The 22,386-nt window shown below is 35.0% G+C and overlaps 2 protein-coding genes across 2 annotated transcripts; one reads left to right on the top strand and one right to left on the bottom strand.

The window, feature by feature from the left end:
• The first annotated feature begins 257 nt into the window (after window positions 1-257).
• LOC130939915 (uncharacterized) lies at window positions 258-1,409 on the top strand. Its single transcript, XM_057867982.1, has one exon. It carries the CDS (start codon window positions 258-260, stop codon window positions 1,407-1,409), a length of 1,152 nt encoding a protein of 383 aa, XP_057723965.1.
• Window positions 1,410-2,660: 1,251 nt separating this feature from the next.
• Window positions 2,661-4,379, bottom strand: LOC130939914 (protein MAIN-LIKE 1-like). Its single transcript, XM_057867981.1, has 4 exons — window positions 4,302-4,379; window positions 3,001-3,767; window positions 2,829-2,916; window positions 2,661-2,732 (listed from the first exon to the last, which is right to left on the bottom strand). Exons 1-4 carry the CDS (start codon window positions 4,377-4,379, stop codon window positions 2,661-2,663), a joined length of 1,005 nt encoding a protein of 334 aa, XP_057723964.1.
• Between the last annotated feature and the right edge of the window lie 18,007 nt (window positions 4,380-22,386).

Genomic DNA, 22,386 nt, shown 5'->3' with positions numbered 1-22,386 from the left:
CAAGTTAACACGGTTTTGGATTTATACGTAAACCGTGGGAGGTTTCCACGGTTTAGGAACAAGGCAAGGCATGCATAAACCGTGGTAGGTTACCACGGTTTATGAAGAAAACGACATGAATATAAACCTTTGTGGCCTACCACGGTTTATGAAGGAGGAGTGATGTGCATAAAACCCTGAAGGTTCCCACGGTTTACAATCACGGAAACTCTATATATATGGGAGTGATTCAAGCTCCATAAGAGATCATTTTCACAATGGCAAGTGAGGGAGAGAGTTTTCTAGCCTTAGTGCATTGCTGTGGCAAAATTAAAAAAAGCAAAAGCGAGGGTGTGAAGTTCACTGACAGAGAACCACTGAGTGTTTTTATCACTTCGTCAAGCTCCTTATCAGATTTGAAGAACAGCATCTTGCAGAAGTTTGGCGTGTTTGGTAGCAAGTGGGTGAAGAAACTATACTACAAGATCCCCATCGCAGTTGTCTCGACCGGTGTTAAGTATGATACCTTTGTGGTTAAGGCTGATGAAGATCTTAGGGTTTTGTTCCATTGTGTAAGGAGTTTTCCGGAGATCAGAATCCATGAGTTATTCGCGAAGTTGGAGGTCGGTGTTGAAAGTTCTGGGGCATCCGCTCCAGTTCCTGGCTCGACTGCCGCCGGAGGTGCATCTAGTTCGATGCCTACGGTCAGACCGTATCATCCACCAGTAGCATCCCCTTCATTCGCGGCTGATTTAGACCGAACAGAGGTTGTTGGTTCTGTAACTTTGGAGAATGCAGCAGTCGTTGAGCCTCCTCACGATGTCGGCACTGGGGGTGGCCTGTTAACTTATATGGAAGGCTTTGGTGGACCCGATCGAGTAGAGAATGCAATGTGTGACGATGACTCTGACCAGGAGCCTGTTGATATCGTAGGGGACAGCGACGATGACACAGGTGCAAATCCACATACGCAGCATATGCCTTCAAGTTCTGCTTCTCAGCAGTACCCTCCACACTTCTCCACACTAAACTTGGATGCTCTGGCTCAACAGGAGGACGGCGGTAACACAGTCGGGGGCTCTTCTATAGAATTTCAGATCGGGCAATCATTCCAGAACAAAGATGAAGCTGTGTTGAGTGTGAAGGACTATAGCATCCGGCGAGGTGTTGAGTATAGAATCATCGAATCAGATCATCTGAAGTATCATGGAAAATGCAAGGAATTCGGGAAGAGTTGTAGTTGGTTGATTCGAGTAGCCCTGCGTGCACGCAAGGGCACTTGGGAGGTTAGGAGGTACAACGGGCCACACACATGCTTGGCAACCTCTATTTCGAGTGATCACCGTCAGCTGGATTACCACGTCATCTGTGCGAGGATTCTTCCATTGGTTAGGGCAGACGCTCCGGTTACGGTAAAGGTATTTCAATAAGCTATAGAAGCTGATTATGGGTTCCGGCCTAGCTACAGGAAGGTTTGGATGGCCAAGCAGAAGGCAGTGGCACAAATATATGGCGATTGGGAAGAGTCGTACGCGGACCTGCCACGTTGGATGTTAGGGGTCCAGTCAACAATGCCCGGAACAATCACGGTGTTGAAGACCTCCCCCGTTCGGCTTCGTGGTGAGGTTGACGAGTCGACGGTGTACTTTCACCGACTTTTCTGGACATTTCCACCGTGCATTGAGGCATTCCGGCATTGCAAGCCCCTTGTCAATATTGATGGTACCCACTTGTATGGCAAGTATGGAGGGACGCTGCTGTTGGCGATAGCGCAGGATGGGAACTCGAACATCCTACCGATAGCATTTGCCCTTGTGGAGGGAGAGAATGCAGAGTCGTGGTCATTCTTCTTGTCCAACCTACGAGAGCATGTAACTCCTCAGGAGGGTATCCTTGATCAAGGCAGCGCTTGAGGCACCGGAGAATGGGTGGCTCCCTCCCCGTGCTTTCCGAGCGTACTGTATTCGGCATGTGGCGGCCAATTTTGCCCTTACGTTCAAAGGTAAGGATTTAAGGAGGATGCTGGTGAATGCTGCCTACACAAAGACTGAAGCAGAGTTCTATTACTGGTTTGACATCATGCGGACTGAGAATCCAACAATGTGTGACTGGGCCAACCGGATGGAGTACGACAAATGGACCCAACATGAGGATAGTGGTCGACGATTCGGGCACATGACAACCAACATTAGTGAATATGTGAACTCCGTGTTAAAGGGAACTCGCAACCTCCCGGTCACATCTTTGGCTAAGTCAACTTACGGGAAGCTTGCTCAGCTATTTGTGGTCCGTGGACAGACAGCAGAGGCACAAGTCGGATCTGGGCATGAGTTTTGTCAGGCCTTGGTCAAGGCTATTGATCGGAATATAAGAGACTCTAGGTGCTTCACGGTGACGTTGTATGACAGGCATCAATCCGAGTACACGGTCGCCGAGACAACACCAACCGGGAGCTTCTCGCTGGGTAGCTATAGAGTTTCCCTTAAAGATAACACATGCGACTGTGGCCACTTTCAATACGTGGGGAACCAGCGGTCACCACCCCTGCCATCCTTTGCATGTAGCCAATCTATGTTCAGAGCCGGCTGAGGGAGATGCTGAACACCGCCGAACTGGGGTAGCACCCTATCGACCTGATGCCACTCAATCGCCGCAAAATATATCAGGATAGTGATGGCAGTTCAAAGCCTACGGTGCTCCTCAACTAGTATCTTCGGATGAATAACAGCAGCAACCTCGACAGAAGAATAAGGCTCCCACACAAATTGTATCGAAACAGTTAGAATGTCGTTAGAACATGACATTTAGCATAAACCAATGCAAGTAAGAGCAATAACTAAATGACCCACATCATGGACACGCAATCGATCCAACGAAATGTGTGCAGAAGCTAATCTTTGGGCCCATCTATCGTTTCTCGGCATAAACGTGGCCCACCTACGATTTTAATTCAAATGATGTCAAAACGAAGAATAACACATGATGTTGAACAATTCAAGAACCGAAAATATAAAACCAAACCTGGAAGCAAGAGGAAACCCAAATCTATCAAAGCCACTCGGCCTAAGAGTGGGAAACCTCCAGAAAATCCAAGACTGTAGAAGCTGTAGCAGCCCAGCCAAGTTAACAACGTTTCTGTTTGTTCCACGACAAAGACATCTATACAACCAGGCCAGTGCAGCCGAACCCCAGCTATATCTACCCAAGTCGTCCAACGATGCCAAATAAGGCAACCAGCGAAGGTCGACCCTGTTTGCATTCTTGTCTGCAAACAGCTGAGAGGACAACAGCATCAGAATATAAGCACGAGCGTATACACGCACGGTCTCATCACTAGCATCTGCTGGGAGAACCCGGAACCTCTCATGGAACCATGTGTAGCACACTGTCATCTGCTTAACTTTACTCTGTGGAGGTAACTCCCCAAACAACTCCCGGAACCACACCCATGCTGGTCTACCGTGTTCCATCAGATTCTCAAACTCGGTCAGGCACCCACTAACGGGCTCACCATCGATCGGCAAACCAAGCTGATATGCCACATCTTGCAAAGTAATACTGCACTCACCAAAAGGCATATGGAAGGTGTGTGTCTCAGGACGCCACCGCTCAATAAATGCGCTAAGGAGAGGCTCATCAACCCAGAACCACTGACTGTTAAGCCTGGCCAAATGATACAAGCCCGCTGTCTCCAGATAGGGTATAATCCGGTCGTGTAACGGCATATTTTGTTGTCTTCTGACGCCGCTAATAACCCTAGCAGGCTGCAAAATGTGTGTAACAAAAACCTTCAACATACATCCATCACTAATACCATCAAACATAACTTATAAAAAATTACTAGAATAACAATAAAAATAAAAAAATTAAATTCTACTAACAATAACCATGGTAATAGCAATTTCTAACCAACAAGTAATATTTTTACTAACAATAACAATAATAATATTAATATTTATATAAATAACTCTAATAAGAATAACAATAAGGATAAACATAATAAAATATATTTTTACCAACAATAATCCTAATAATATCAATATTTATATAAATAATATTAGTAGAAATAACAATAAGAATAAAAAAAATAAAATATTCTTACTAACCATAACCATAATAATATCAATTTCTATATAAACAATTATATTTTTATTAACAATAACCATAACAATATCAATATTTATATAAATAATATTAATCAGAATAACAATTCAAATAAACATAAAAAAATATTTTTACTAACAATAACGCTCATAATGTCAACATTTATATAAATAACATTACTAACAATATTAATAATAATGTTAATAATAATAACTTACCTCTTCATCGAGGTATCCTGCCACGTGAGCAACGCCATTTAGTCGGTATAAGCGATCCTCAGACTCCATTGGCTCCATCGGATTCCTCCTTCAAACCTTCAAAGCTTTTCCAAATTTCTCTCAACACAACAAGCTTCAAAATTTTTTGGGTGAGACAAATGATCCGTGAAAGCCTTCAGCGGATTACGTTTTTATAGGCTACAACGCATAAACCGTGGGAGATTACAGGGGTTTATGCTTATTGAAACTTGTTCATAAACCGCGGTAGGTTACCGGGTTTTATATTCATAGCGTTTTCTTTATAAACCGTGGTAACCTACCACGGTTTATGCATGCCATGCAATGTTCCTAAACCGTTGGAACCTCCCACGGTTTACGTATACATCCAAAACCGTGTTAACTTGCCACGGATTACATAGAATTTGTTTTGCACATTCACGTAATAGGATTCCATTTTATGTATTTGGGTAAACGTTTCAAGCAGTTTATTTATTTGAGTAAATTGCCCCGACAAGTTAAAAACATATTTAAGCGAATTAATAAACTAACTTTAGAGGAAATTAGAACATTTGGTCAATGAAGTCTAAAGAACCAAAAATAAAAGACACTTTGACTATTATTTTTTTATTTTAGAATAATATGATTTTTCAGTTAAAAAATTCAATAAATAATAACTGAAATTAAATTTGTGAGGGATTTTATTTGTAATTTATTGAGATTTTAAATTTCAAATTTTTTTCAATAATAGGACTAATTACACCACTATTTTTCATCCTTATCATCATTATAATTTCTACTTCTACTATTTCTATTGTACAAGTATATTTTATTATCATCATTCTTTTCTCAACTATTATTAACACCAACACCAATATTATTAACATTACTATTCTCTTCTTTCATTTTTTATTCCATGTTATTTTTTTCTCTTTAAAAGATTTTTGTACTGTAATTACTTGTTCTCCATATAATATTACTTCTAATAATGCTTTTTGTCCACTTAACCACCATTAATAAATAAAAATTTTAAATTATAAATAAAACTCCAAAAAATTAATTTTTGTTACTACTTCACATATTTTTTAACAAAGAAATCGTATTGTCCCAAAATAAAAAGATTTAGGATCGAAGTGTCTCTTTTTATTAGACAGGAATCGTCTTGTTTTTTGTAAAAATAGACAAAGACCGAATTAGGTCTTTACTCTTTCATTAATAATAGGATAAAGGAAAAGTATAAGAACCAAGTGTCTAACCAGTCAAGAATTGAACAACTTAATTAATAATTATTATTTAAATTATTTTTCAAATTCAAAATTTGATTAATTAACATTAATGGTATTTTAAAATCAAAACTTACCCTAATTTATTTTTACTTCCACTCACCATTCACCACACAAAACTACAAATCCTAATCCCTCTCCCCAATGCCCCATGTTGTCGCAATTTCGTTGTGCCGCCATAGCGCTGCCACTGCACCTCCTCGCGCGCCATCGCCAGTCATCCTTGCATCCTTTTCAGCTACCTCATTTGTCGTTCGCGCAGAAAAGACAGCCACTATCGCACTTCTGCTTCACCCTCCACTCACACTCACCTTGCTCGCCCGATGCATCCTTGTCGCTCGCGACTCCCCATCGCTCACCACTTGCACCCCACGGCTCTCCATCTGTCGTGACACAGCCACCACCAGGCCCTCATTCGCGACTTCTACAGGATCCTGCGCTACAGTAGTCAGACCTAGCTTGCTTCCCCCAGAAACATGGATCCTCTTCAACAAAAAATTCACTACAGTAAATAAAGAGATCTTCACAATTGATCTTATTTCTAAAGAAAATGTCGGGTTTCAGATATTCCCAGGGACAAAAACATGGCTAAGAGTCTTAGGAAGCTTTCTTTCTGAATAAGACATACTTTTTGGGTTTGATGCCTATTATTAAATGATGAGCGGATAATTTATACGCTTTTTGGCATTGTTTTTAGGTAGTTTTTAGTATGATCTAGTTACTTTTAGGGATGTTTTCATTAGTTTTTATGTTAAATTCACATTTCTGGACTTTACTAGGAGTTTGTGTGTTTTTCTGTGATTTCAGGTAATTTCTGGCTGAAATTGAGGGACTTGAGCAAAACTCTGAAAAGGGCTGACAAAAGGACTGCTGATGCTGTTGGAATCTGACCTCCCTGCACTCAAAATGGATTTTCTGGAGCTACAGAATTTCAAATGGCGCGCTCTCAACGGCGTTGGAAAGTAGACATCCAGAGATTTCCAGCAATATATAATAGTTCATACTTTATTCGGAAATTGACGACGTAACTTGGCATTGAACGCCAAGTACATGCTGCTGTCTGGAGTTAAACGCCAGAAACACGTCATGATCCGGAGTTGAACGCCCAAAACACGTTATAACTTGGAGTTCAACTCCAAGAAAAGCCTCAGCTCATGGATAGACCAAGCTCAGCCCAAACATACACCAAGTGGGCCCCGGAAGTGGATTTATGCATCAATTACTTACTTCTGTAAACCCTAGTAGCTAGTTTATTATAAATAGAACTCTTTACTATCATATTATAATCTTGGTTTTGATCCCTGGATTGTATTTTGATCCAGTGACCACGTTTTGGGGGCTGGCCATTCGGCCATGCCTGAACCTCTCTCACTTATGTATTTTCAACGGTGGAGTTTCTACACACCATAGATTAAGGGTGTGGAGCTCTACTGTACCTCAAGTTTCAATGCAATTACTATTATTTTCTATCCAAATCAATTTTATTCTTAATCCAAGATATATGTTGCACTTCACCTTGATGAATGTGATGATCCGTGACACTCATCATCATTCTCACCTATGAACGCGCGTGACTGACAACCACTTCCGTTCTACCTTAGGCCGGGCGCATATCTCTTAGATTCCCCAATAGAATCTTCGTGGTATAAGCTAGAATTGATGGCAGCATTCTTGAGAATCCGGAAAGTCTAAACCTTGTCTATGGTATTCCGAGTAGGATTCTGGGATTGAATGACTGTGACGAGCTTCAAACTCCTGAAGGCTGGGCGTGATGACAAACGCAAAAGAATCAAGGGATTCTATTCCAACCTGATTGAGAACCGACAGATGATTAGCCGTGCCGTGACAGAGCATTTGGACCTTTTTCACTGAGAGGATGGGATGTAGCCATTGACAACGGTGATGCCCTACATACAGCTTGCCATGGAAAGGAGTAAGAAGAATTGGATGAAAGCAACAGGAAAGCAGAGATTCAAGAGGAGCACAGCATCTTCACACGCTTATCTGAAATTCCCACCATTGAATTACATGAGTACTTCTATCCCTTTTATTTATTTTATTTATCCAATTTAATTACATTTGACCCTATGATTCCACTCACTAACTGAGATCTACAAGATGACCATAGCTTGCTTCATACCAACAATCTCCGTGGGATCGACCCTTACTCACGTAAGGTATTACTTGGACGACCCAGTGCACTTGCTGGTTAGTTGTGCGAAGTTGTGAACCATGGCATTGACACCAAGTTTTTGGAGCCATTACCTGGGATTGTTGAAGTGAAAAGAATGAATCACAATTTCGTCCACCAAGTTTTTGGCGCCGTTGCCGGGGATTGTTCGAGTATGGACAACTGACGGTTCATCTTGTTGCTCAGATTAGGTAATTTTTATTTTATTTAAAAAAAATTTTTTTCGAAAATCTTTTCAAAATCTTCTCCCTATTTTCGAAAATTACTCAAAAATTTTTTTTTATGTATTCTGGAGCTTCATGAAACATGTTGAAGCCTGGCTGGCTGTAAAGCCATGTCTAAATTCTTTTGGACTGAGGCTTCCTCTTCACATGCTTGAACTATGTATTCTAAAGCTTGGCTGGCCATTGGCCATGTCTAGTGTTTTGGACCGGAGCTTTTACAAAAGCTTGGCTGGCTAGTAAGCCATGTCTAATTCCTGGACTGAAGCTTTAGACTAACATTGCATGATTCCTGGAATACATATTAAAAATTTTGAATTTCTTATTTTCTTTTTCTTATATGTTTTTCGAAAAAAATCAAATAAAATACAAAAAAAATCAGAAAATCATAAAAATAAAAAATATTTTGTGTTTCTTGTTTGAGTCTTGTGTCAAGTCATAAGTTTGGTGTCAATTGCATGTTCATCTTTTTCTTGCATAAAATTTTCGAAAAATTCATGCATTCATAGTGTTCATCATGATCTTCAAGTTGTTCTTGATGAACTTTCTTGTTTGATCTTCATATTTTCTTATTTTGTGTTGTATGGTGTTTTTCATATGCATTCTTGCATTCATAGAGTCTAAACATGAAAAATTTCTAAGTTTGGTGTCTTGCATGTTTTCTTTTCTTGAAAATTTTTCAAAAATATGTTCTTGATGTTCATCATGATCTTCAAAGTGTTCTTGGTGTTCATCTTGACATTCATAGTGTTCTTGCATGCATCATGTGTTTTGATCCAAAATTTTCATGCATTGAGTATTTTTAGTATTTTTCTCTCTCATCAAAAAAAAATTCAAAAATAAAAAAATATCTTATCTTTTTAAATCTTATCTTTTTAAAATCTTTTTCAAAAATCATATCTTTTCCATTTTTTCATCATTTTCGAAAATTTCAAAAAAATCTTTTTCAAAATATTTTCAAAATCTTTTTCTTATCTTTACATCATATTTTCGAAAATTGCATCAAAAATTAATGTTTTGATTCAAAAATTTCAAGTTTGTTACTTTCTTGTTAAGAAAGATTCAAATTTGAAGTTCTAGAATCATATCTTGTGATTTCTTGTGAGTTAAGTCATTAATTGTGATTTTAAAATTCAAATCTTTTTCAAAACTAACTTCAATAATATCTTTTCAAAAATATCTTTTCAATCTTATCTTTTCAAAAATCATATCTTTTTATCATATCTTTTTATCATATCTTTTATATCATATCTTTTTCAAAATTTTATCTTTTTCAAAAAAAATTTTAAAATATCTTTTCTAACTTCTTATCTTCTTATCTTTTCAAAATTGATTTTAATATCTTTTTTCAACTAACTAATTAACTTTTTGTTTGTTTCTTATCTTTTTCAAAACCACCTAACTACTTTTCCCTCTCTAATTTTCGAAAACACCTCCCTCTTTTTCAAAAATTCTTTTTAATTAATTAATTGTTTCAAATTTTAGTTTTAATTTTCGAAAATTACTAACCCATTTTTCAAAATTATTTTCGAATTTCTCTCCCCCTCATCTCTTTCTATTTATTTTATTTATTTACTAACACTTCTCTTCACCTCTCTTCATCTCCAATCACTGCCTCTATCCTCACCATTGTGATTGGATTCTCCACTTTTATTCCTTTCTTCTTCTACTAACAATAAGGAACCTCTTTACTGTGACATAGAGGATTCCTCTTTCTTTTCTTGTTCTCTTCTTCCCTATATGAGCAGGAGCAAGGACAAGAACATTCTTATTGAAGCAGATCATGAACCTGAAAGGACTCTGAAGAGGAAGTCAAGAGAAACTAAAAATCAACAATTCAGAGAAACCTCAAAAAAAAAAAAAGAAGAAAAAAAAAGAGAAAAAGGAAAGACAAAAAGCTTCCACCTCCGAGTCATGGGAGATGGAAAGACTCATCTAAAGGGTTTATAGCTCAGTGGTAGAATATTTGACTGCAAGTCAAGAGATCCCTGAGATACCTCAGGGGATAAATTATCCTCCAGACAACTATTGGGAGCAAATAAGGATAAAAACACCAAAATCACTAGGGATCATGCAACAGAAGCAAGGAAAAGACATAAAGGAGCTCAAAAAGCACCATTGGATCTTCAAGAAGGCGCCACCCTCACTCAGGTGGACTCATTCCTTGTTCTTATTTTCTCTATTTTTTTCGGTTTTTATCCTTCATGTTTATCTATATTTTGTGTCTCTACTTCATGATCATTAGTATGTAGTAACTATGCCTTAAAGATTATGAATAATTCCATGAATCCTTCACCTCTCTTAAAAGAAAAATGTTTTAATTCAAAAGAATAAGAAGTACATGAATTTTGAATTTATCCTTGAATTTAGTTTAATTATATTGATGTGGTGACAATACTTCTTGCTTTCTGAATGAATGCTTGAACAGTGCATATTTTTGATCTTGTTGTTTATGAATGTTAAAATTGTTGGCTCTTAAAAGAATGATGAACAAGGAGAAATGTTATTGACAATCTGAAAAATCATGAATTTGATTCTTGAAGCAAGAAAAAGCAGTGAATGGCGAAAAATAAATAAAAAAATAATTGGCAAAAAAAAATATATTTTGAAAAAAAAAAAGAGAAAAAGCAAGCAGAAAAAGCCAATAGCCCTTAAAACCAAAAGGCAAGGGTAAAAAAAGATCCAAAGCAAAAGAGTGTGCTTAAGAGCTCTGGACACCACTAACTGGGGACTCTAGCAAAGCTGAGTCACAATCTGAAAAGGTTCACCCAGTTATGTGTCTGTGGCATTTATGTATCCGGTGGTAATACTGGAAAACAAAATGCTTAGGGCCACGGCCAAGACTCAAAAAGTAGCTGTGTTCAAGAATCAACATACTTAACTAGGAGAATCAATAACACTATCTGAAATTCTAAGTTCCTAGAGAAGCCAATCATTCTAAACTTCAAAGGAAAAAGTGAGATGCCAAAACTGTTCAGAAGCAAAAAGCTACAAGTCCTGCTCATCTGATTAGAACTAATATTCATTGATATTCTAAATTTATAGTATATTCTCTTCTTTTTATCCTATTTTATTTTTAGTTGCTTGGGGACAAGCAACAATTTAAGTTTGGTGTTGTGATGAGCGGATAATTTATACGCTTTTTGGCATTGTTTTTAGGTAGTTTTTAGTATGATCTAGTTACTTTTAGGGATGTTTTCATTAGTTTTTATGTTAAATTCACATTTCTGGACTTTACTAGGAGTTTGTGTGTTTTTCTGTGATTTCAGGTAATTTCTGGCTGAAATTGAGGGACTTGAGCAAAACTCTGAAAAGGGCTGACAAAAGGACTGCTGATGCTGTTGGAATCTGACCTCCCTGCACTCAAAATGGATTTTCTGGAGCTACAGAACTCCAAATGGCGCGCTCTCAACGGCATTGGAAAGTAGACATCCAGAGATTTCCAGCAATATATAATAGTTCATACTTTATTCGGAAATTGACGACGTAACTTGGCATTGAACGCCAAGTACATGCTGCTGTCTGGAGTTAAACGCCAGAAACACGTCATGATCCGGAGTTGAACGCCCAAAACACGTTATAACTTGGAGTTCAACTCCAAGAAAAGCCTCAGCTCGTGAATAGACCAAGCTCAGCCCAAACATACACCAAGTGGGCCCCGGAAGTGGATTTATGCATCAATTACTTACTTCTGTAAATCCTAGTAGCTAGTTTATTATAAATAGAACTCTTTACTATCATATTATAATCTTGGTTTTGATCCCTGGATTGTATTTTGATCCAGTGACCACGTTTTGGGGGCTGGCCATTCGGCCATGCCTGAACCTCTCTCACTTATGTATTTTCAACGGTGGAGTTTCTACACACCATAGATTAAGGGTGTGGAGCTCTACTGTACCTCAAGTTTCAATGCAATTACTATTATTTTCTATCCAAATCAATTTTATTCTTAATCCAAGATATACGTTGCACTTCACCTTGATGAATGTGATGATCCGTGACACTCATCATCATTCTCACCTATGAACGCGCGTGACTGACAACCACTTCCGTTCTACCTTAGGCCGGGCGCATATCTCTTAGATTCCCCAACAGAATCTTCGTGGTATAAGCTAGAATTGATGGCAGCATTCTTGAGAATCCGGAAAGTCTAAACCTTGTCTATGGTATTCCGAGTAGGATTCTGGGATTGAATGACTGTGACGAGCTTCAAACTCCTGAAGGCTGGGCGTGATGACAAACGTAAAAGAATCAAGGGATTCTATTCCATCCTGATTGAGAACCGACAGATGATTAGCCGTGCCGTGACAGAGCATTTGGACCTTTTTCACTGAGAGGATGGGATGTAGCCATTGACAACGGTGATGCCCTACATACAGCTTGCCATGGAAAGGAGTAAGAAGAATTGGATGAAAGCAACAGGAAAGCAGAGATTCAAGAGGAGCACAGCATCTTCACACGCTTATCTGAAATTCCCACCATTGAATTACATGAGTACTTCTATCCCTTTTATTTATTTTATTTATCCAATTTAATTACATTTGACCCTATGATTCCACTCACTAACTGAGATTTACAAGATGACCATAGCTTGCTTCATACCAACAATCTCCGTGGGATCGACCCTTACTCACGTAAGGTATTACTTGGACGACCCAGTGCACTTGCTGGTTAGTTGTGCGAAGTTGTGAACCATGGCATTGACACCAAGTTTTTGGAGCCATTACCTGGGATTGTTGAAGTGAAAAGAATGAATCACAATTTCGTCCACCATCAAACACAAGAAATTTTCATATGGCCAGATAGATTAAAGTACAAGAAAAATTTCTTGCCATTCGTCACTACTACTAGTGTCTTTAAAATCAGTAAGGCCCCTTTAGAATATGAAGATGTTCAAAAAAGATTGTTCAAAACTTGCTGTGATAGCCATGACAAGTTCGTCCACCCGGCTTATGGACTTGTAGAGGATGTCTTAGTGAAGGTTGAAGGCCTTTACATCTCTGCTGACTTCATAATCCTAGAAACTGAGAAGGATGAGGATGAATCCATCATCCTTGGAAGATCCTTCCTAGCCACATCAAAGGCTATAATTGATGTGGACAGAGGAGAGTTAGTCCTTCAGTTAAATGAGGACTACCTTTTGTTTAAGGCTCAAGGATCTTCCTCTGTAAACATGGAGATGAAGCATGAAAGGCTTCATCCAATTCTCTCCATACAGAGTCAAGCAGAGCCCCCACACTCAAACTCTAAGTTTGGTGTTGGGAGGCCACAACCATGCTCTGAATAATTGTGAAGCTCTGAAAAGAGCTCACTGTCAAGCTATTGACATTAAAGAAGCACTTATTGGGAGGTTGATGAGCGGATAATTTATACGCTTTTTGGCATTATTTTTAGATAGTCTTTAGTAGGATCTAGCTACTTTTAGGGATACTTTCATTAGTTTTTATGCTAAATTCACATTTCTGGACTTTACTATGAGTTTGTGTATGTTTTTCTGTGATTTCAGGGAAATTTCTGGCTAAAATTGAGGGACCTGAGCAAAACTCTGATAAGAAGGCTGACAAAGGACTGCTGATGCTGTTGGATTTTGACCTCCCTGCACTCAAAATGAAATTTCTGGAGCTATAGAACCCCAAATGGCGCGCTCTCAACGGAGTTGGAAATTAGACATCCAGAGCTTTCCAGCAATATATAATAGTCCATACTTTATTCGTAATTAGATGATGCAAACTGGCGCTCAACACCAGTTCCATGTTGCATTCTGGAGTCAAACGCCAGAAACACGTCACGAACCAGAGTTGAACGCCAAAAATACGTTACAACTTGGCGTTCAACTCCAAAAGAAGCCTCTGCACATGTAAAGCTCAAGCTCAGCCCAAGCACACACCAAGTGGGCCCCAGAAGTGGATTTCTGCATCAATTACTTATTTCTATAAACCCTAGTAGCTAGTCTAGTATAAATAGGACATTTTATTATTGTATTAGACATCCTGGATTGTATTTTTGATCCTGTGATCATGTTTTGGGGACTGGCCATTCGGCCATGCCTGGACCACCATCACTTATGTATTTTCAATGGTGGAGTTTCTACACACCATATATTAAGGGTGTGGAGCTCTGCTGTACCTCGAGTTTTAATGCAATTACTACTATTTTCTATTCAATTCAGTTTATTCCTATTCTAAGATATTCGTTGAACTTCAACATGATGAATGTGATGATCCGTGACACTCATCATCATTCTCACCTATGAACGCGTGACTGACAACCACTTTCGTTCTACCTTAGACCGAGCGTATATCTCTTGGATTCCTTGATCAGAATCTTCGTGGTATAAACTAGAATTGATAGCGGCATTCATGAGAATCCGGAAAGTCTAAACCTTGTCTGTGGTATTCCGAGTAGGATTCAGGGATTGAATGACTGTGACGAGCTTCAAACTCGCGATTGTTAGGCGTGATGACAAGCGCAAAAGAATCAATGGATTGTATTCCGACATGATCGAGAATCGACAGATGATTAGCCGTGCTGTGACAGAGCATTTGGACCATTTTCACTGAGAGGATGGGATGTAGCCATTGACAACGGTGATGCCCTACATACAGCTTGCCATGGAAAGGAGTAAGAAGGATTGGATGAAGGCAGTAGGAAAGCAGAGATTCAGAAGGAGCACATCATCTTCATACGCATATCTGAAATTCCCATTAATGATTTACATAAGTATTTCTATCTTTATTTTCTGTTTATTTATTATTATTATTCGAAAACTCCATAACCAATTATTATCCGCCTAACTGAGATTTACAAGATGACCATAGCTTGCTTCATACCAATAATCTCCGTGGGATCGACCCTTACTCACGTAAGGTTTATTACTTGGACGACCCAGTGCACTTGCTGGTTAGTTGTGCGAGGTTGTGAAGAAAGTGCTGAGTTATAAATACGGATACCAAGTTGAATGCCATTATTAGAGATCACAATTTCGTGCACCAAGTTTTTGGCGCCGTTGCTGGGGATTGTTCGAGTTTGGACAACTGACGGTTCATCTTGTTGCTCAAATTAGGTAATTTTCTTTTTGTTTTGTTTTCAAAAATTTTTCAAAAAATTTATCCCTATTTTCGAAAAAAAAAATTTAATTAAAAAATAAATCATTCTATGGCTTTAGAATTTTTAAGAATGGATTCTAGAGTTTCATGAAGCATGTTAAATCCTAGCTGCCGTAAAGCCATATCCAAATCCTTTTGGAATGAGACTTCAACTAATCACCTCAATACATGTAATGCCATTCTAAAGCTGGTTGGCTATTAAGCCATGTCCAACCCCTGGATTGGAACTTTAGGCTAACATTGAAAGATTCCTGGAATTCTTCTTAAAAATTTTGAATTTTTTATTTTCTTTTTCCTATATGTTTTTCAAAAAATATAAAATAAAATCCAAAAAAATTATAAAATCATAAAAATAAAAAATATTTTGTGTTTCTTGTTTGAGTCTAGAGTCAATTTTTAAGTTTGGTGTCAATTGCATATTTTAAAAACCTTTGCATTTTTCGAAAATTCATGCATAGTGTTCTTCATGATCTTCAAGTTGTTCTTGGTAAGTCTTCTTGTTTGATCTTTAAATTTTCTTGTTTTGTATTATATGATGTTTTTCATGTGCATTTTTGCATTCATAGTGTCTAAGCATTAAAGATTTCTAAGTTTGGTGTCTTGCATGTTTTCTTTGCATCAAAAATTTTTCAAAAATATATTCTTGATGTTCATCATGATCTTCAAAGTGTTCTTGGTGTTCATCTTGACATTCATAGTGTTCTTGCATGCATCATGAGTTTTGATTCATAATTTTCATGTTTTGAGTCATTTTTGTTGTTTTTCTCTCTCATCATTAAAAATTCAAAAATAAAAATATATCTTTTCCTTTTTTCTCTCAAAATTTCAAAAATTTGAGTTGACTTAGTCAAAATTTTTTTTAAAAAAATTAGTTGTTTCTTGTAAGTCAAGTCAAATTTTCAATTTTAAAAATCTTATGTTTTCAAAACTTTTTCAAAAATCAAATCTTTTTTATTTTTCTTATTAATTTTCGAAAATTTTTTAAATATTTTTCAAAAATCTTTTTCTTAATTTTATCTTTATTTTCGAAAATTATGCTAACAAGTAATATGATTGATTCAAAAATTTGAAGTTTGTTACTTTCTTGTTAAGAAAGGTTCAATCTTTAAATTCTAGAATCATATCTTTTAGTTTCTTGTTAGTCAACTAATCAATTTTAATTTTAAAAATTAAATCTTTTTAATCATATCTTTTTTATCATATCTTTTTATCATATCTTTTAAAATTATATCTTTTTCAAAAATTTGATTTCAAAAAAATCTTTTCTAACTTCTTATCTTTTCAAAATTAACTTTCAAATCTTTTTCAACTAACTATTTGACTTTTTGTTTCTTTTTTATCTTTTTCAAAATCACCTAACAACTTTTCTCTCTCCAATTTTGAAGATCTATTAATTTAATAAATGAGATCTATTAATCTTCATCCAATGAAGATCATTATATATATATTGATCTTTCCGAACTATAATGTCCTTTTTAACAATCCTATAACCAAGAACAATTTAGATTAAATTATAAAAGATTTATCTCTCAATATTATGATCACTATCACAATGATAAATCTCTAAATTTAATAAAGGACCTTATTATATTAACATTTTAATATAATAACAATAACAAATTATTTGACACATGAGTGATTGGATTGTGGTCATACTATTTATTCCCAATAATTTTTTGGTTTCTAAAGAGAAAAGTTCTCTCCCCTCTCTAAAATTGTGGTAGATTTAGCTAGTTTCTTGTCAATTTTTCTCTAGTTTTAGATTTTAATCTTGTTGAATTTAGTTTTTGCTTATATTTTCTTGTTCTACTACTCTCTTTTGGTTTGAATCTTTTCCTAGTTTTTCTTTGAGCACTTTAATTGATGAACATGTTTAAATGTTAATTTTAATTAATATAATTTGATGTTTTATACTTTATCCTTGTTTACTTGAGATGTTATTATTGATTTTTTGAATTGGGTAGTTGTAGTTTTTAGTAATTGTTGTAATTTATGATGTTCTATGTTTATGCCTTTCACATGTTTGATGAAATGTCTCACTTAGTTGTGGAGTAAATTTTTATTCTTGTCTTGGGTTGAGAACTTGGGCGATTTTCAGTAATGTCCAATTTAATTAGTAATTAAAGGATGTTAATTAATCTTGTTTCCACTAATGCTAATCTTTTACGAAGTTTAATTAGAAAATTAGTTAAGACTTATAGATTAGGGTTAATTAAACTTAATTGACTTTTCTCAATTTATAGAGGTTGACGAATTGAATTTGCTCTTAGTAATTATCATGTTTGTGGGTTAGTAACAAGGATAGTGATTCTTGATCCTCAACCCTAGTCAAAACTTTTTAAAGCTTGATTTCATTCTCTTTTTCAAGTTAATTGCCTTAATTACTTTCAATTAATTTCTCTTGTCATTTAATTATTGCTTGCTCTTTTAATTTTTTGTTATTCAATTTTCGTTAATTATGATCAAAATTTTGATTTTTCCATAGCCAATTTCAATGTACTACATTGTGATTCTAAGGGAGAACAATCCAAAATTAAAACATTCGGTTATTATTTTAAATTGTGACATATTTTAAACTAAATTTTGATAGTGTTAATTTGATTTAGAACATATTTTAAACTAAATTTTGATAGTATTAATTTGATTTAGAATTATCTACAACGAACTTGAGTCTTTTAATTTTGAAATTTTCTAGACCCATAGCTAGCACTCATTAAGATTTTTGGCACCGTTACATTTTTTAGTCAATAAATTGGGTTCTATCAAATCTTTCATACTTCAACCATTGCACGTATGTCCTCATGTAATTAGGGACGTTCATGGATCTAATCATATCTGCAGATCTACGATACTTATCCGCATTTGATCTGCAAATTAAAGATATGATCCGTTCCGCAAGATGATCGAATCGAATAGGATCTGATCCACACTCTAATAGGATCGGATCGCAAATATTACGTCTGTATCCGTAGATCCGATTCGCAGATTTGTACATTAATAAATAAATAAATAAATAAATAATATATACACATTAGTATCACAAATTAGAGAGAACCATAATTTCATCTCTTTCAGTGTTGGCGTTGTGCCCTCAGTTCCCAGTTCTCACCCATACTCAGTCAATGCAATCACCCACTCCCTCTTCTCTGAGACCTCAGTCACTGACCACCACCAGAGACTGCTCACTAGAGACTTGTCACCGCTCTTCCTCGTGTAGTTGCACTTGTGCTCTCTTCCTTGTGTTTTCTTTCTCTTCACTAGTTATGTGCTTCATCCATCGTTCATCCCCTCTTCGTGTTTATCCTCTCGCCACTGCGTCACCTCGCCGTCCTTTGTTATCGTAGCATCTCTATTGTTCGTTCTCATCGCTATGCCGTCCTTTTTTCTCACCACATTTCTGTCTTTCATCGCCTCTGTTTGTTGCCTCAGACGGCTCTGTTAATTGTTGTTGCAATTATGCTTCAATTACTGCAATTCTGCTTTGCTTTTGGAACTTTGCTTCTAGTTCACTATGTAGCTCTGCATCTACTTTCTTTGACGCTTTGAGAAGATATTTTTAAAAAAATTAAATATCACTAAATATTTTTGTTTAATTTTTTAGGTTGTTTCTTTTTACATTTAGATATTATTAGGGTCTAGTTTTTGTTGATCTTTTTAAAATTTAGATAATTTAGTTGATGTTAAAATATGTGCTTCAGTGACTGTTTGTCTTAGGGTATGGTTCTAGTGAAAAAAATTTTGATTTTTTTTAAATTTTTGAAATATAAGAATATTTTCTTCGATTGAATATATCCGATATCTGATCCAATGTTCTTATTGTGGATCGGATTGAAATTTTGCTCATATCCGATCCGATTTGATCCGTGAACACCCCTACATGTAATAATCCCCAAAAAATAAGAACATTTAAAGAGGAAGGCTAGTATCTAAACATCTCAACAAAATATCCTAAGCCTTATATGATCTAAAAACTTAGTCTTAGAACTTTGACAATAATCAAAATTTAAATATATACAATTGAAAAATATCTAATGCTTTTAAACTATTAAAACTAATTGAGTTGCTATTTACTTATTCATGCATTAATCAACATGGAGTCTCACTGAAAAAATACGTATCACTCATTCTCTGAAATGTATAAGTTAAGCTCTCATCCTACTCATTTCTATAAAATCTTTACGTTAATTTATCATTCTCATAAAATTTATCATTCAAAATCATTTACATGCACATACAATCAATAAAAGTTTTAACAAGGTTTTGAAATATGATGAAGGTAAGGGTATGACAAGATTTGAAAAAAAAAGTGAGATAAAACGGCCTACTTATCTAAAAACTTTGCTATGTGAACCTACCATATTCACAATTTTATAGCTTTATAATTACCTACACATTTTTTTTGTTTTTCAAATTATTTATACCTTATATGAATATATGCATACTCTCTTTTCTTTATTCTTTTATTTTTTCTCAAAACGCTAATTTTTTTTTATCAATTTTCTGTTTTTTTTTTTAATGTACAATCCTCCCGACACTTTAACTATTGCATGTCCTCATGCAAAACTCCTATCCCATATCTAAACAAACAAAACATTCTAAGTTATCTAGAGAGTTAGGCTTAAGGTGTTTTATCGATTTTTTTGTCTTAGATTTGTAATGTGCTATTTTTAACAAAAAGGATATAAGAGGTCTTAAGTGGCTAACAGGAAGTGTCGCAATTGGTAAACTATATGGTTAGTGACTCCAAAGTAAATAAAGTTTCAATCATTTTAAATACATGCATGCAATGACAATTAAAACTAAAGGATGAAATAAAGCAAGATTACAAATGTAAGAAGAGACTAAAATCACATAAAAAAAATATTTTAGTAGTATATAAATGTACCATTTTTTGCCCAAAAGATTACGGGTATAAATTTCATGAACAATCAAAACAAAAACCACACGCAGTACAACTCAATATCCAAAGCAATTCAAGTTTAACGAGAAACAACTAAATTTTCTTAATGTATCAATAAGAAACATGAGTCTCAAGTATTGTCAAAATTCACAATTTCTAATCATGCAAGATGCTAGGTTGAGAGTAAAAGAAAAGCATTCTAAGTTAACTATATACTACTAATATATTTACTAAATTACTTAGATTTATGTTATGTTTTTAATTTTGAAAAACCTATTCTATGTCAATTTTATATCTAAAACTAATATCTATATACTCATATATGTATTCTAAAAAAATAGAATAAGATTAAACAAGCTCTAATAATAATTTACCTAAGAATATCAAATAAAACAAGAATAAAAAGAGTTAAAAAATATTATCATGGTGAGTTGTCTCTTATCTAACACTATTTTTTTTTTAATATTCTTAAGTTAAGACTCTTGTCATAATGATTTGTTTTTGAATTTCTCCTTAAATTTCCACCGATACTTATACTTGATATATGCTTCTGAAAGTCCAATTTATGAGCACCAAACATTCAAGAATTCTCAAACAAAGTAATAAGACTTTAAAGTTGTTGATTGATGAAGTGTATTTTAAAGTCCCAAATTTTGTAAGACAATCCACCTTCTTGTTACTCATGATACTTCCTTTGGAGTAGCTAGCTAGGGGTCTAAGTATTTACTTAAGCTCCATGTCATAACCTTACTTTTCTTGAATTGAGCCTTACAATATTTTTGGGCTCCAAGTCTTGATATTGTACTCTTAGTGTATCTTAATTCATGTTGCCATCCGACATCCAATTACTTCTTGCTTAGCAACTCAAGAAGAATTAATTGGGTTAGCTACCTTAGAAGGAAATAGCACAGCTTAGAGACGCGATGTCTTGTCTTAAGTCCACAAAAGATAAAGACGTGGAAACTGCCTAACTCAAAGTTGTTATTTATAAAACAATTTGTTATGACTCCAACTTTTGAATTCAAATATGCTCAACTAGTCAAGCAGTTTCATAAAAGTTTTCTATTCTATCTACTATAAAGTACACTGCTAAGTGTCCAAAAATAATAAAGAAGAATAACATAAGCAAAAGGCACATTATTCTTTACATAACTCAAGAAATTAAAGATACAAGGATAACGACTAACTAGAAAAGGTTTCCAATGGATCCGATTTATCTCATACTATATAAGAAAATTGTTGGAATCTCTAAACTTGTTGAAGGATCTTGAGAGGAATATATATAAAAAAAATCTGCTCATAGAGCAATTTTTCTATTTCACCCCAAAAATTTCTGGCTTATGAAAGCTTAGAATACACAGTTGTAGTCTAAACTTGTATTGTACATTTGTATTATCTTTTTTCTATGTGAGATTGAGAGAACTTTGTATATAGTAATTTGTTAGGCTATATCTTATAGTTATAGCAGGATTGGATTTAATCCTAAAATTATGATGTTGTAAAATTCTCACAATATTTCTGTATTACTGTAAATTTAAGTATTTATCAGTATATAAGTATTGTATATTTAGATATGTTGTAATTGTCTAAATAATATTTTGAACTATCTCATAGTACCTAAAAAGGATTTATTCGCAAACTGAATGGTAAAAATTGAGAACGTCTTTCTGCTGGTTTACCCGATGAGTCTTTGGACTTCACACACCATATATAATTCACCCATATTTCATTAGTCATTGCTAGCAAGTTTATTGATCTAACTTAATGAAGCTTAAAGCTAGATTATTAGCGACTGATGATAATTTGAAAATAAATAAATAAATATAGGAGTTTAATTAATATGTACCAATATATATATGTTTAGGTTATCAATCGAGAACAATTTTATTTAAACATATAGTTTTTATTATATTATTTTTATATATGTATAAAAGTTAAAAATTTAAAATGTTCTACAAATAATAAACGAGTAAATGTCAGAATTATTCTTAAAAAATCACTCGCTTAGCTTTTTAAATTGATCATCAAAAAATTTTATTAATTAAATTCATCTTTTAAAGTTTTTAAATTAGTCATATTAATTTTTTTATGGCTTCTATTACTAACAGCATCAAAATGTATTAACATGTTAAATAATAAACCAAATTGACCAAAACACACACACATGACAATTCTAATTAGCTACTACCATGATAAATTAATGCACTTAGATCAAATCAATGTCAGATTGAGAAGGACCTTAAGACATTAAAATTCTTTAATTTAAAATTGATTTGATCTAATTTCATAAACTTATTATATTGGTAACAATTATTTAAGACTATTAGGTGTGTACTGTGATGTCACTTAACATGCTATATCAGCAAATTCTAGTGCTATGAACAATG

This window comes from Arachis stenosperma, chromosome 7, assembly GCF_014773155.1.
Source record: "Arachis stenosperma cultivar V10309 chromosome 7, arast.V10309.gnm1.PFL2, whole genome shotgun sequence".
NCBI lineage: Eukaryota > Viridiplantae > Streptophyta > Magnoliopsida > Fabales > Fabaceae > Arachis > Arachis stenosperma.
Note: the sequence above shows the minus strand (reverse complement) of the source record. Positions and strands in the feature narration are given on the sequence as shown.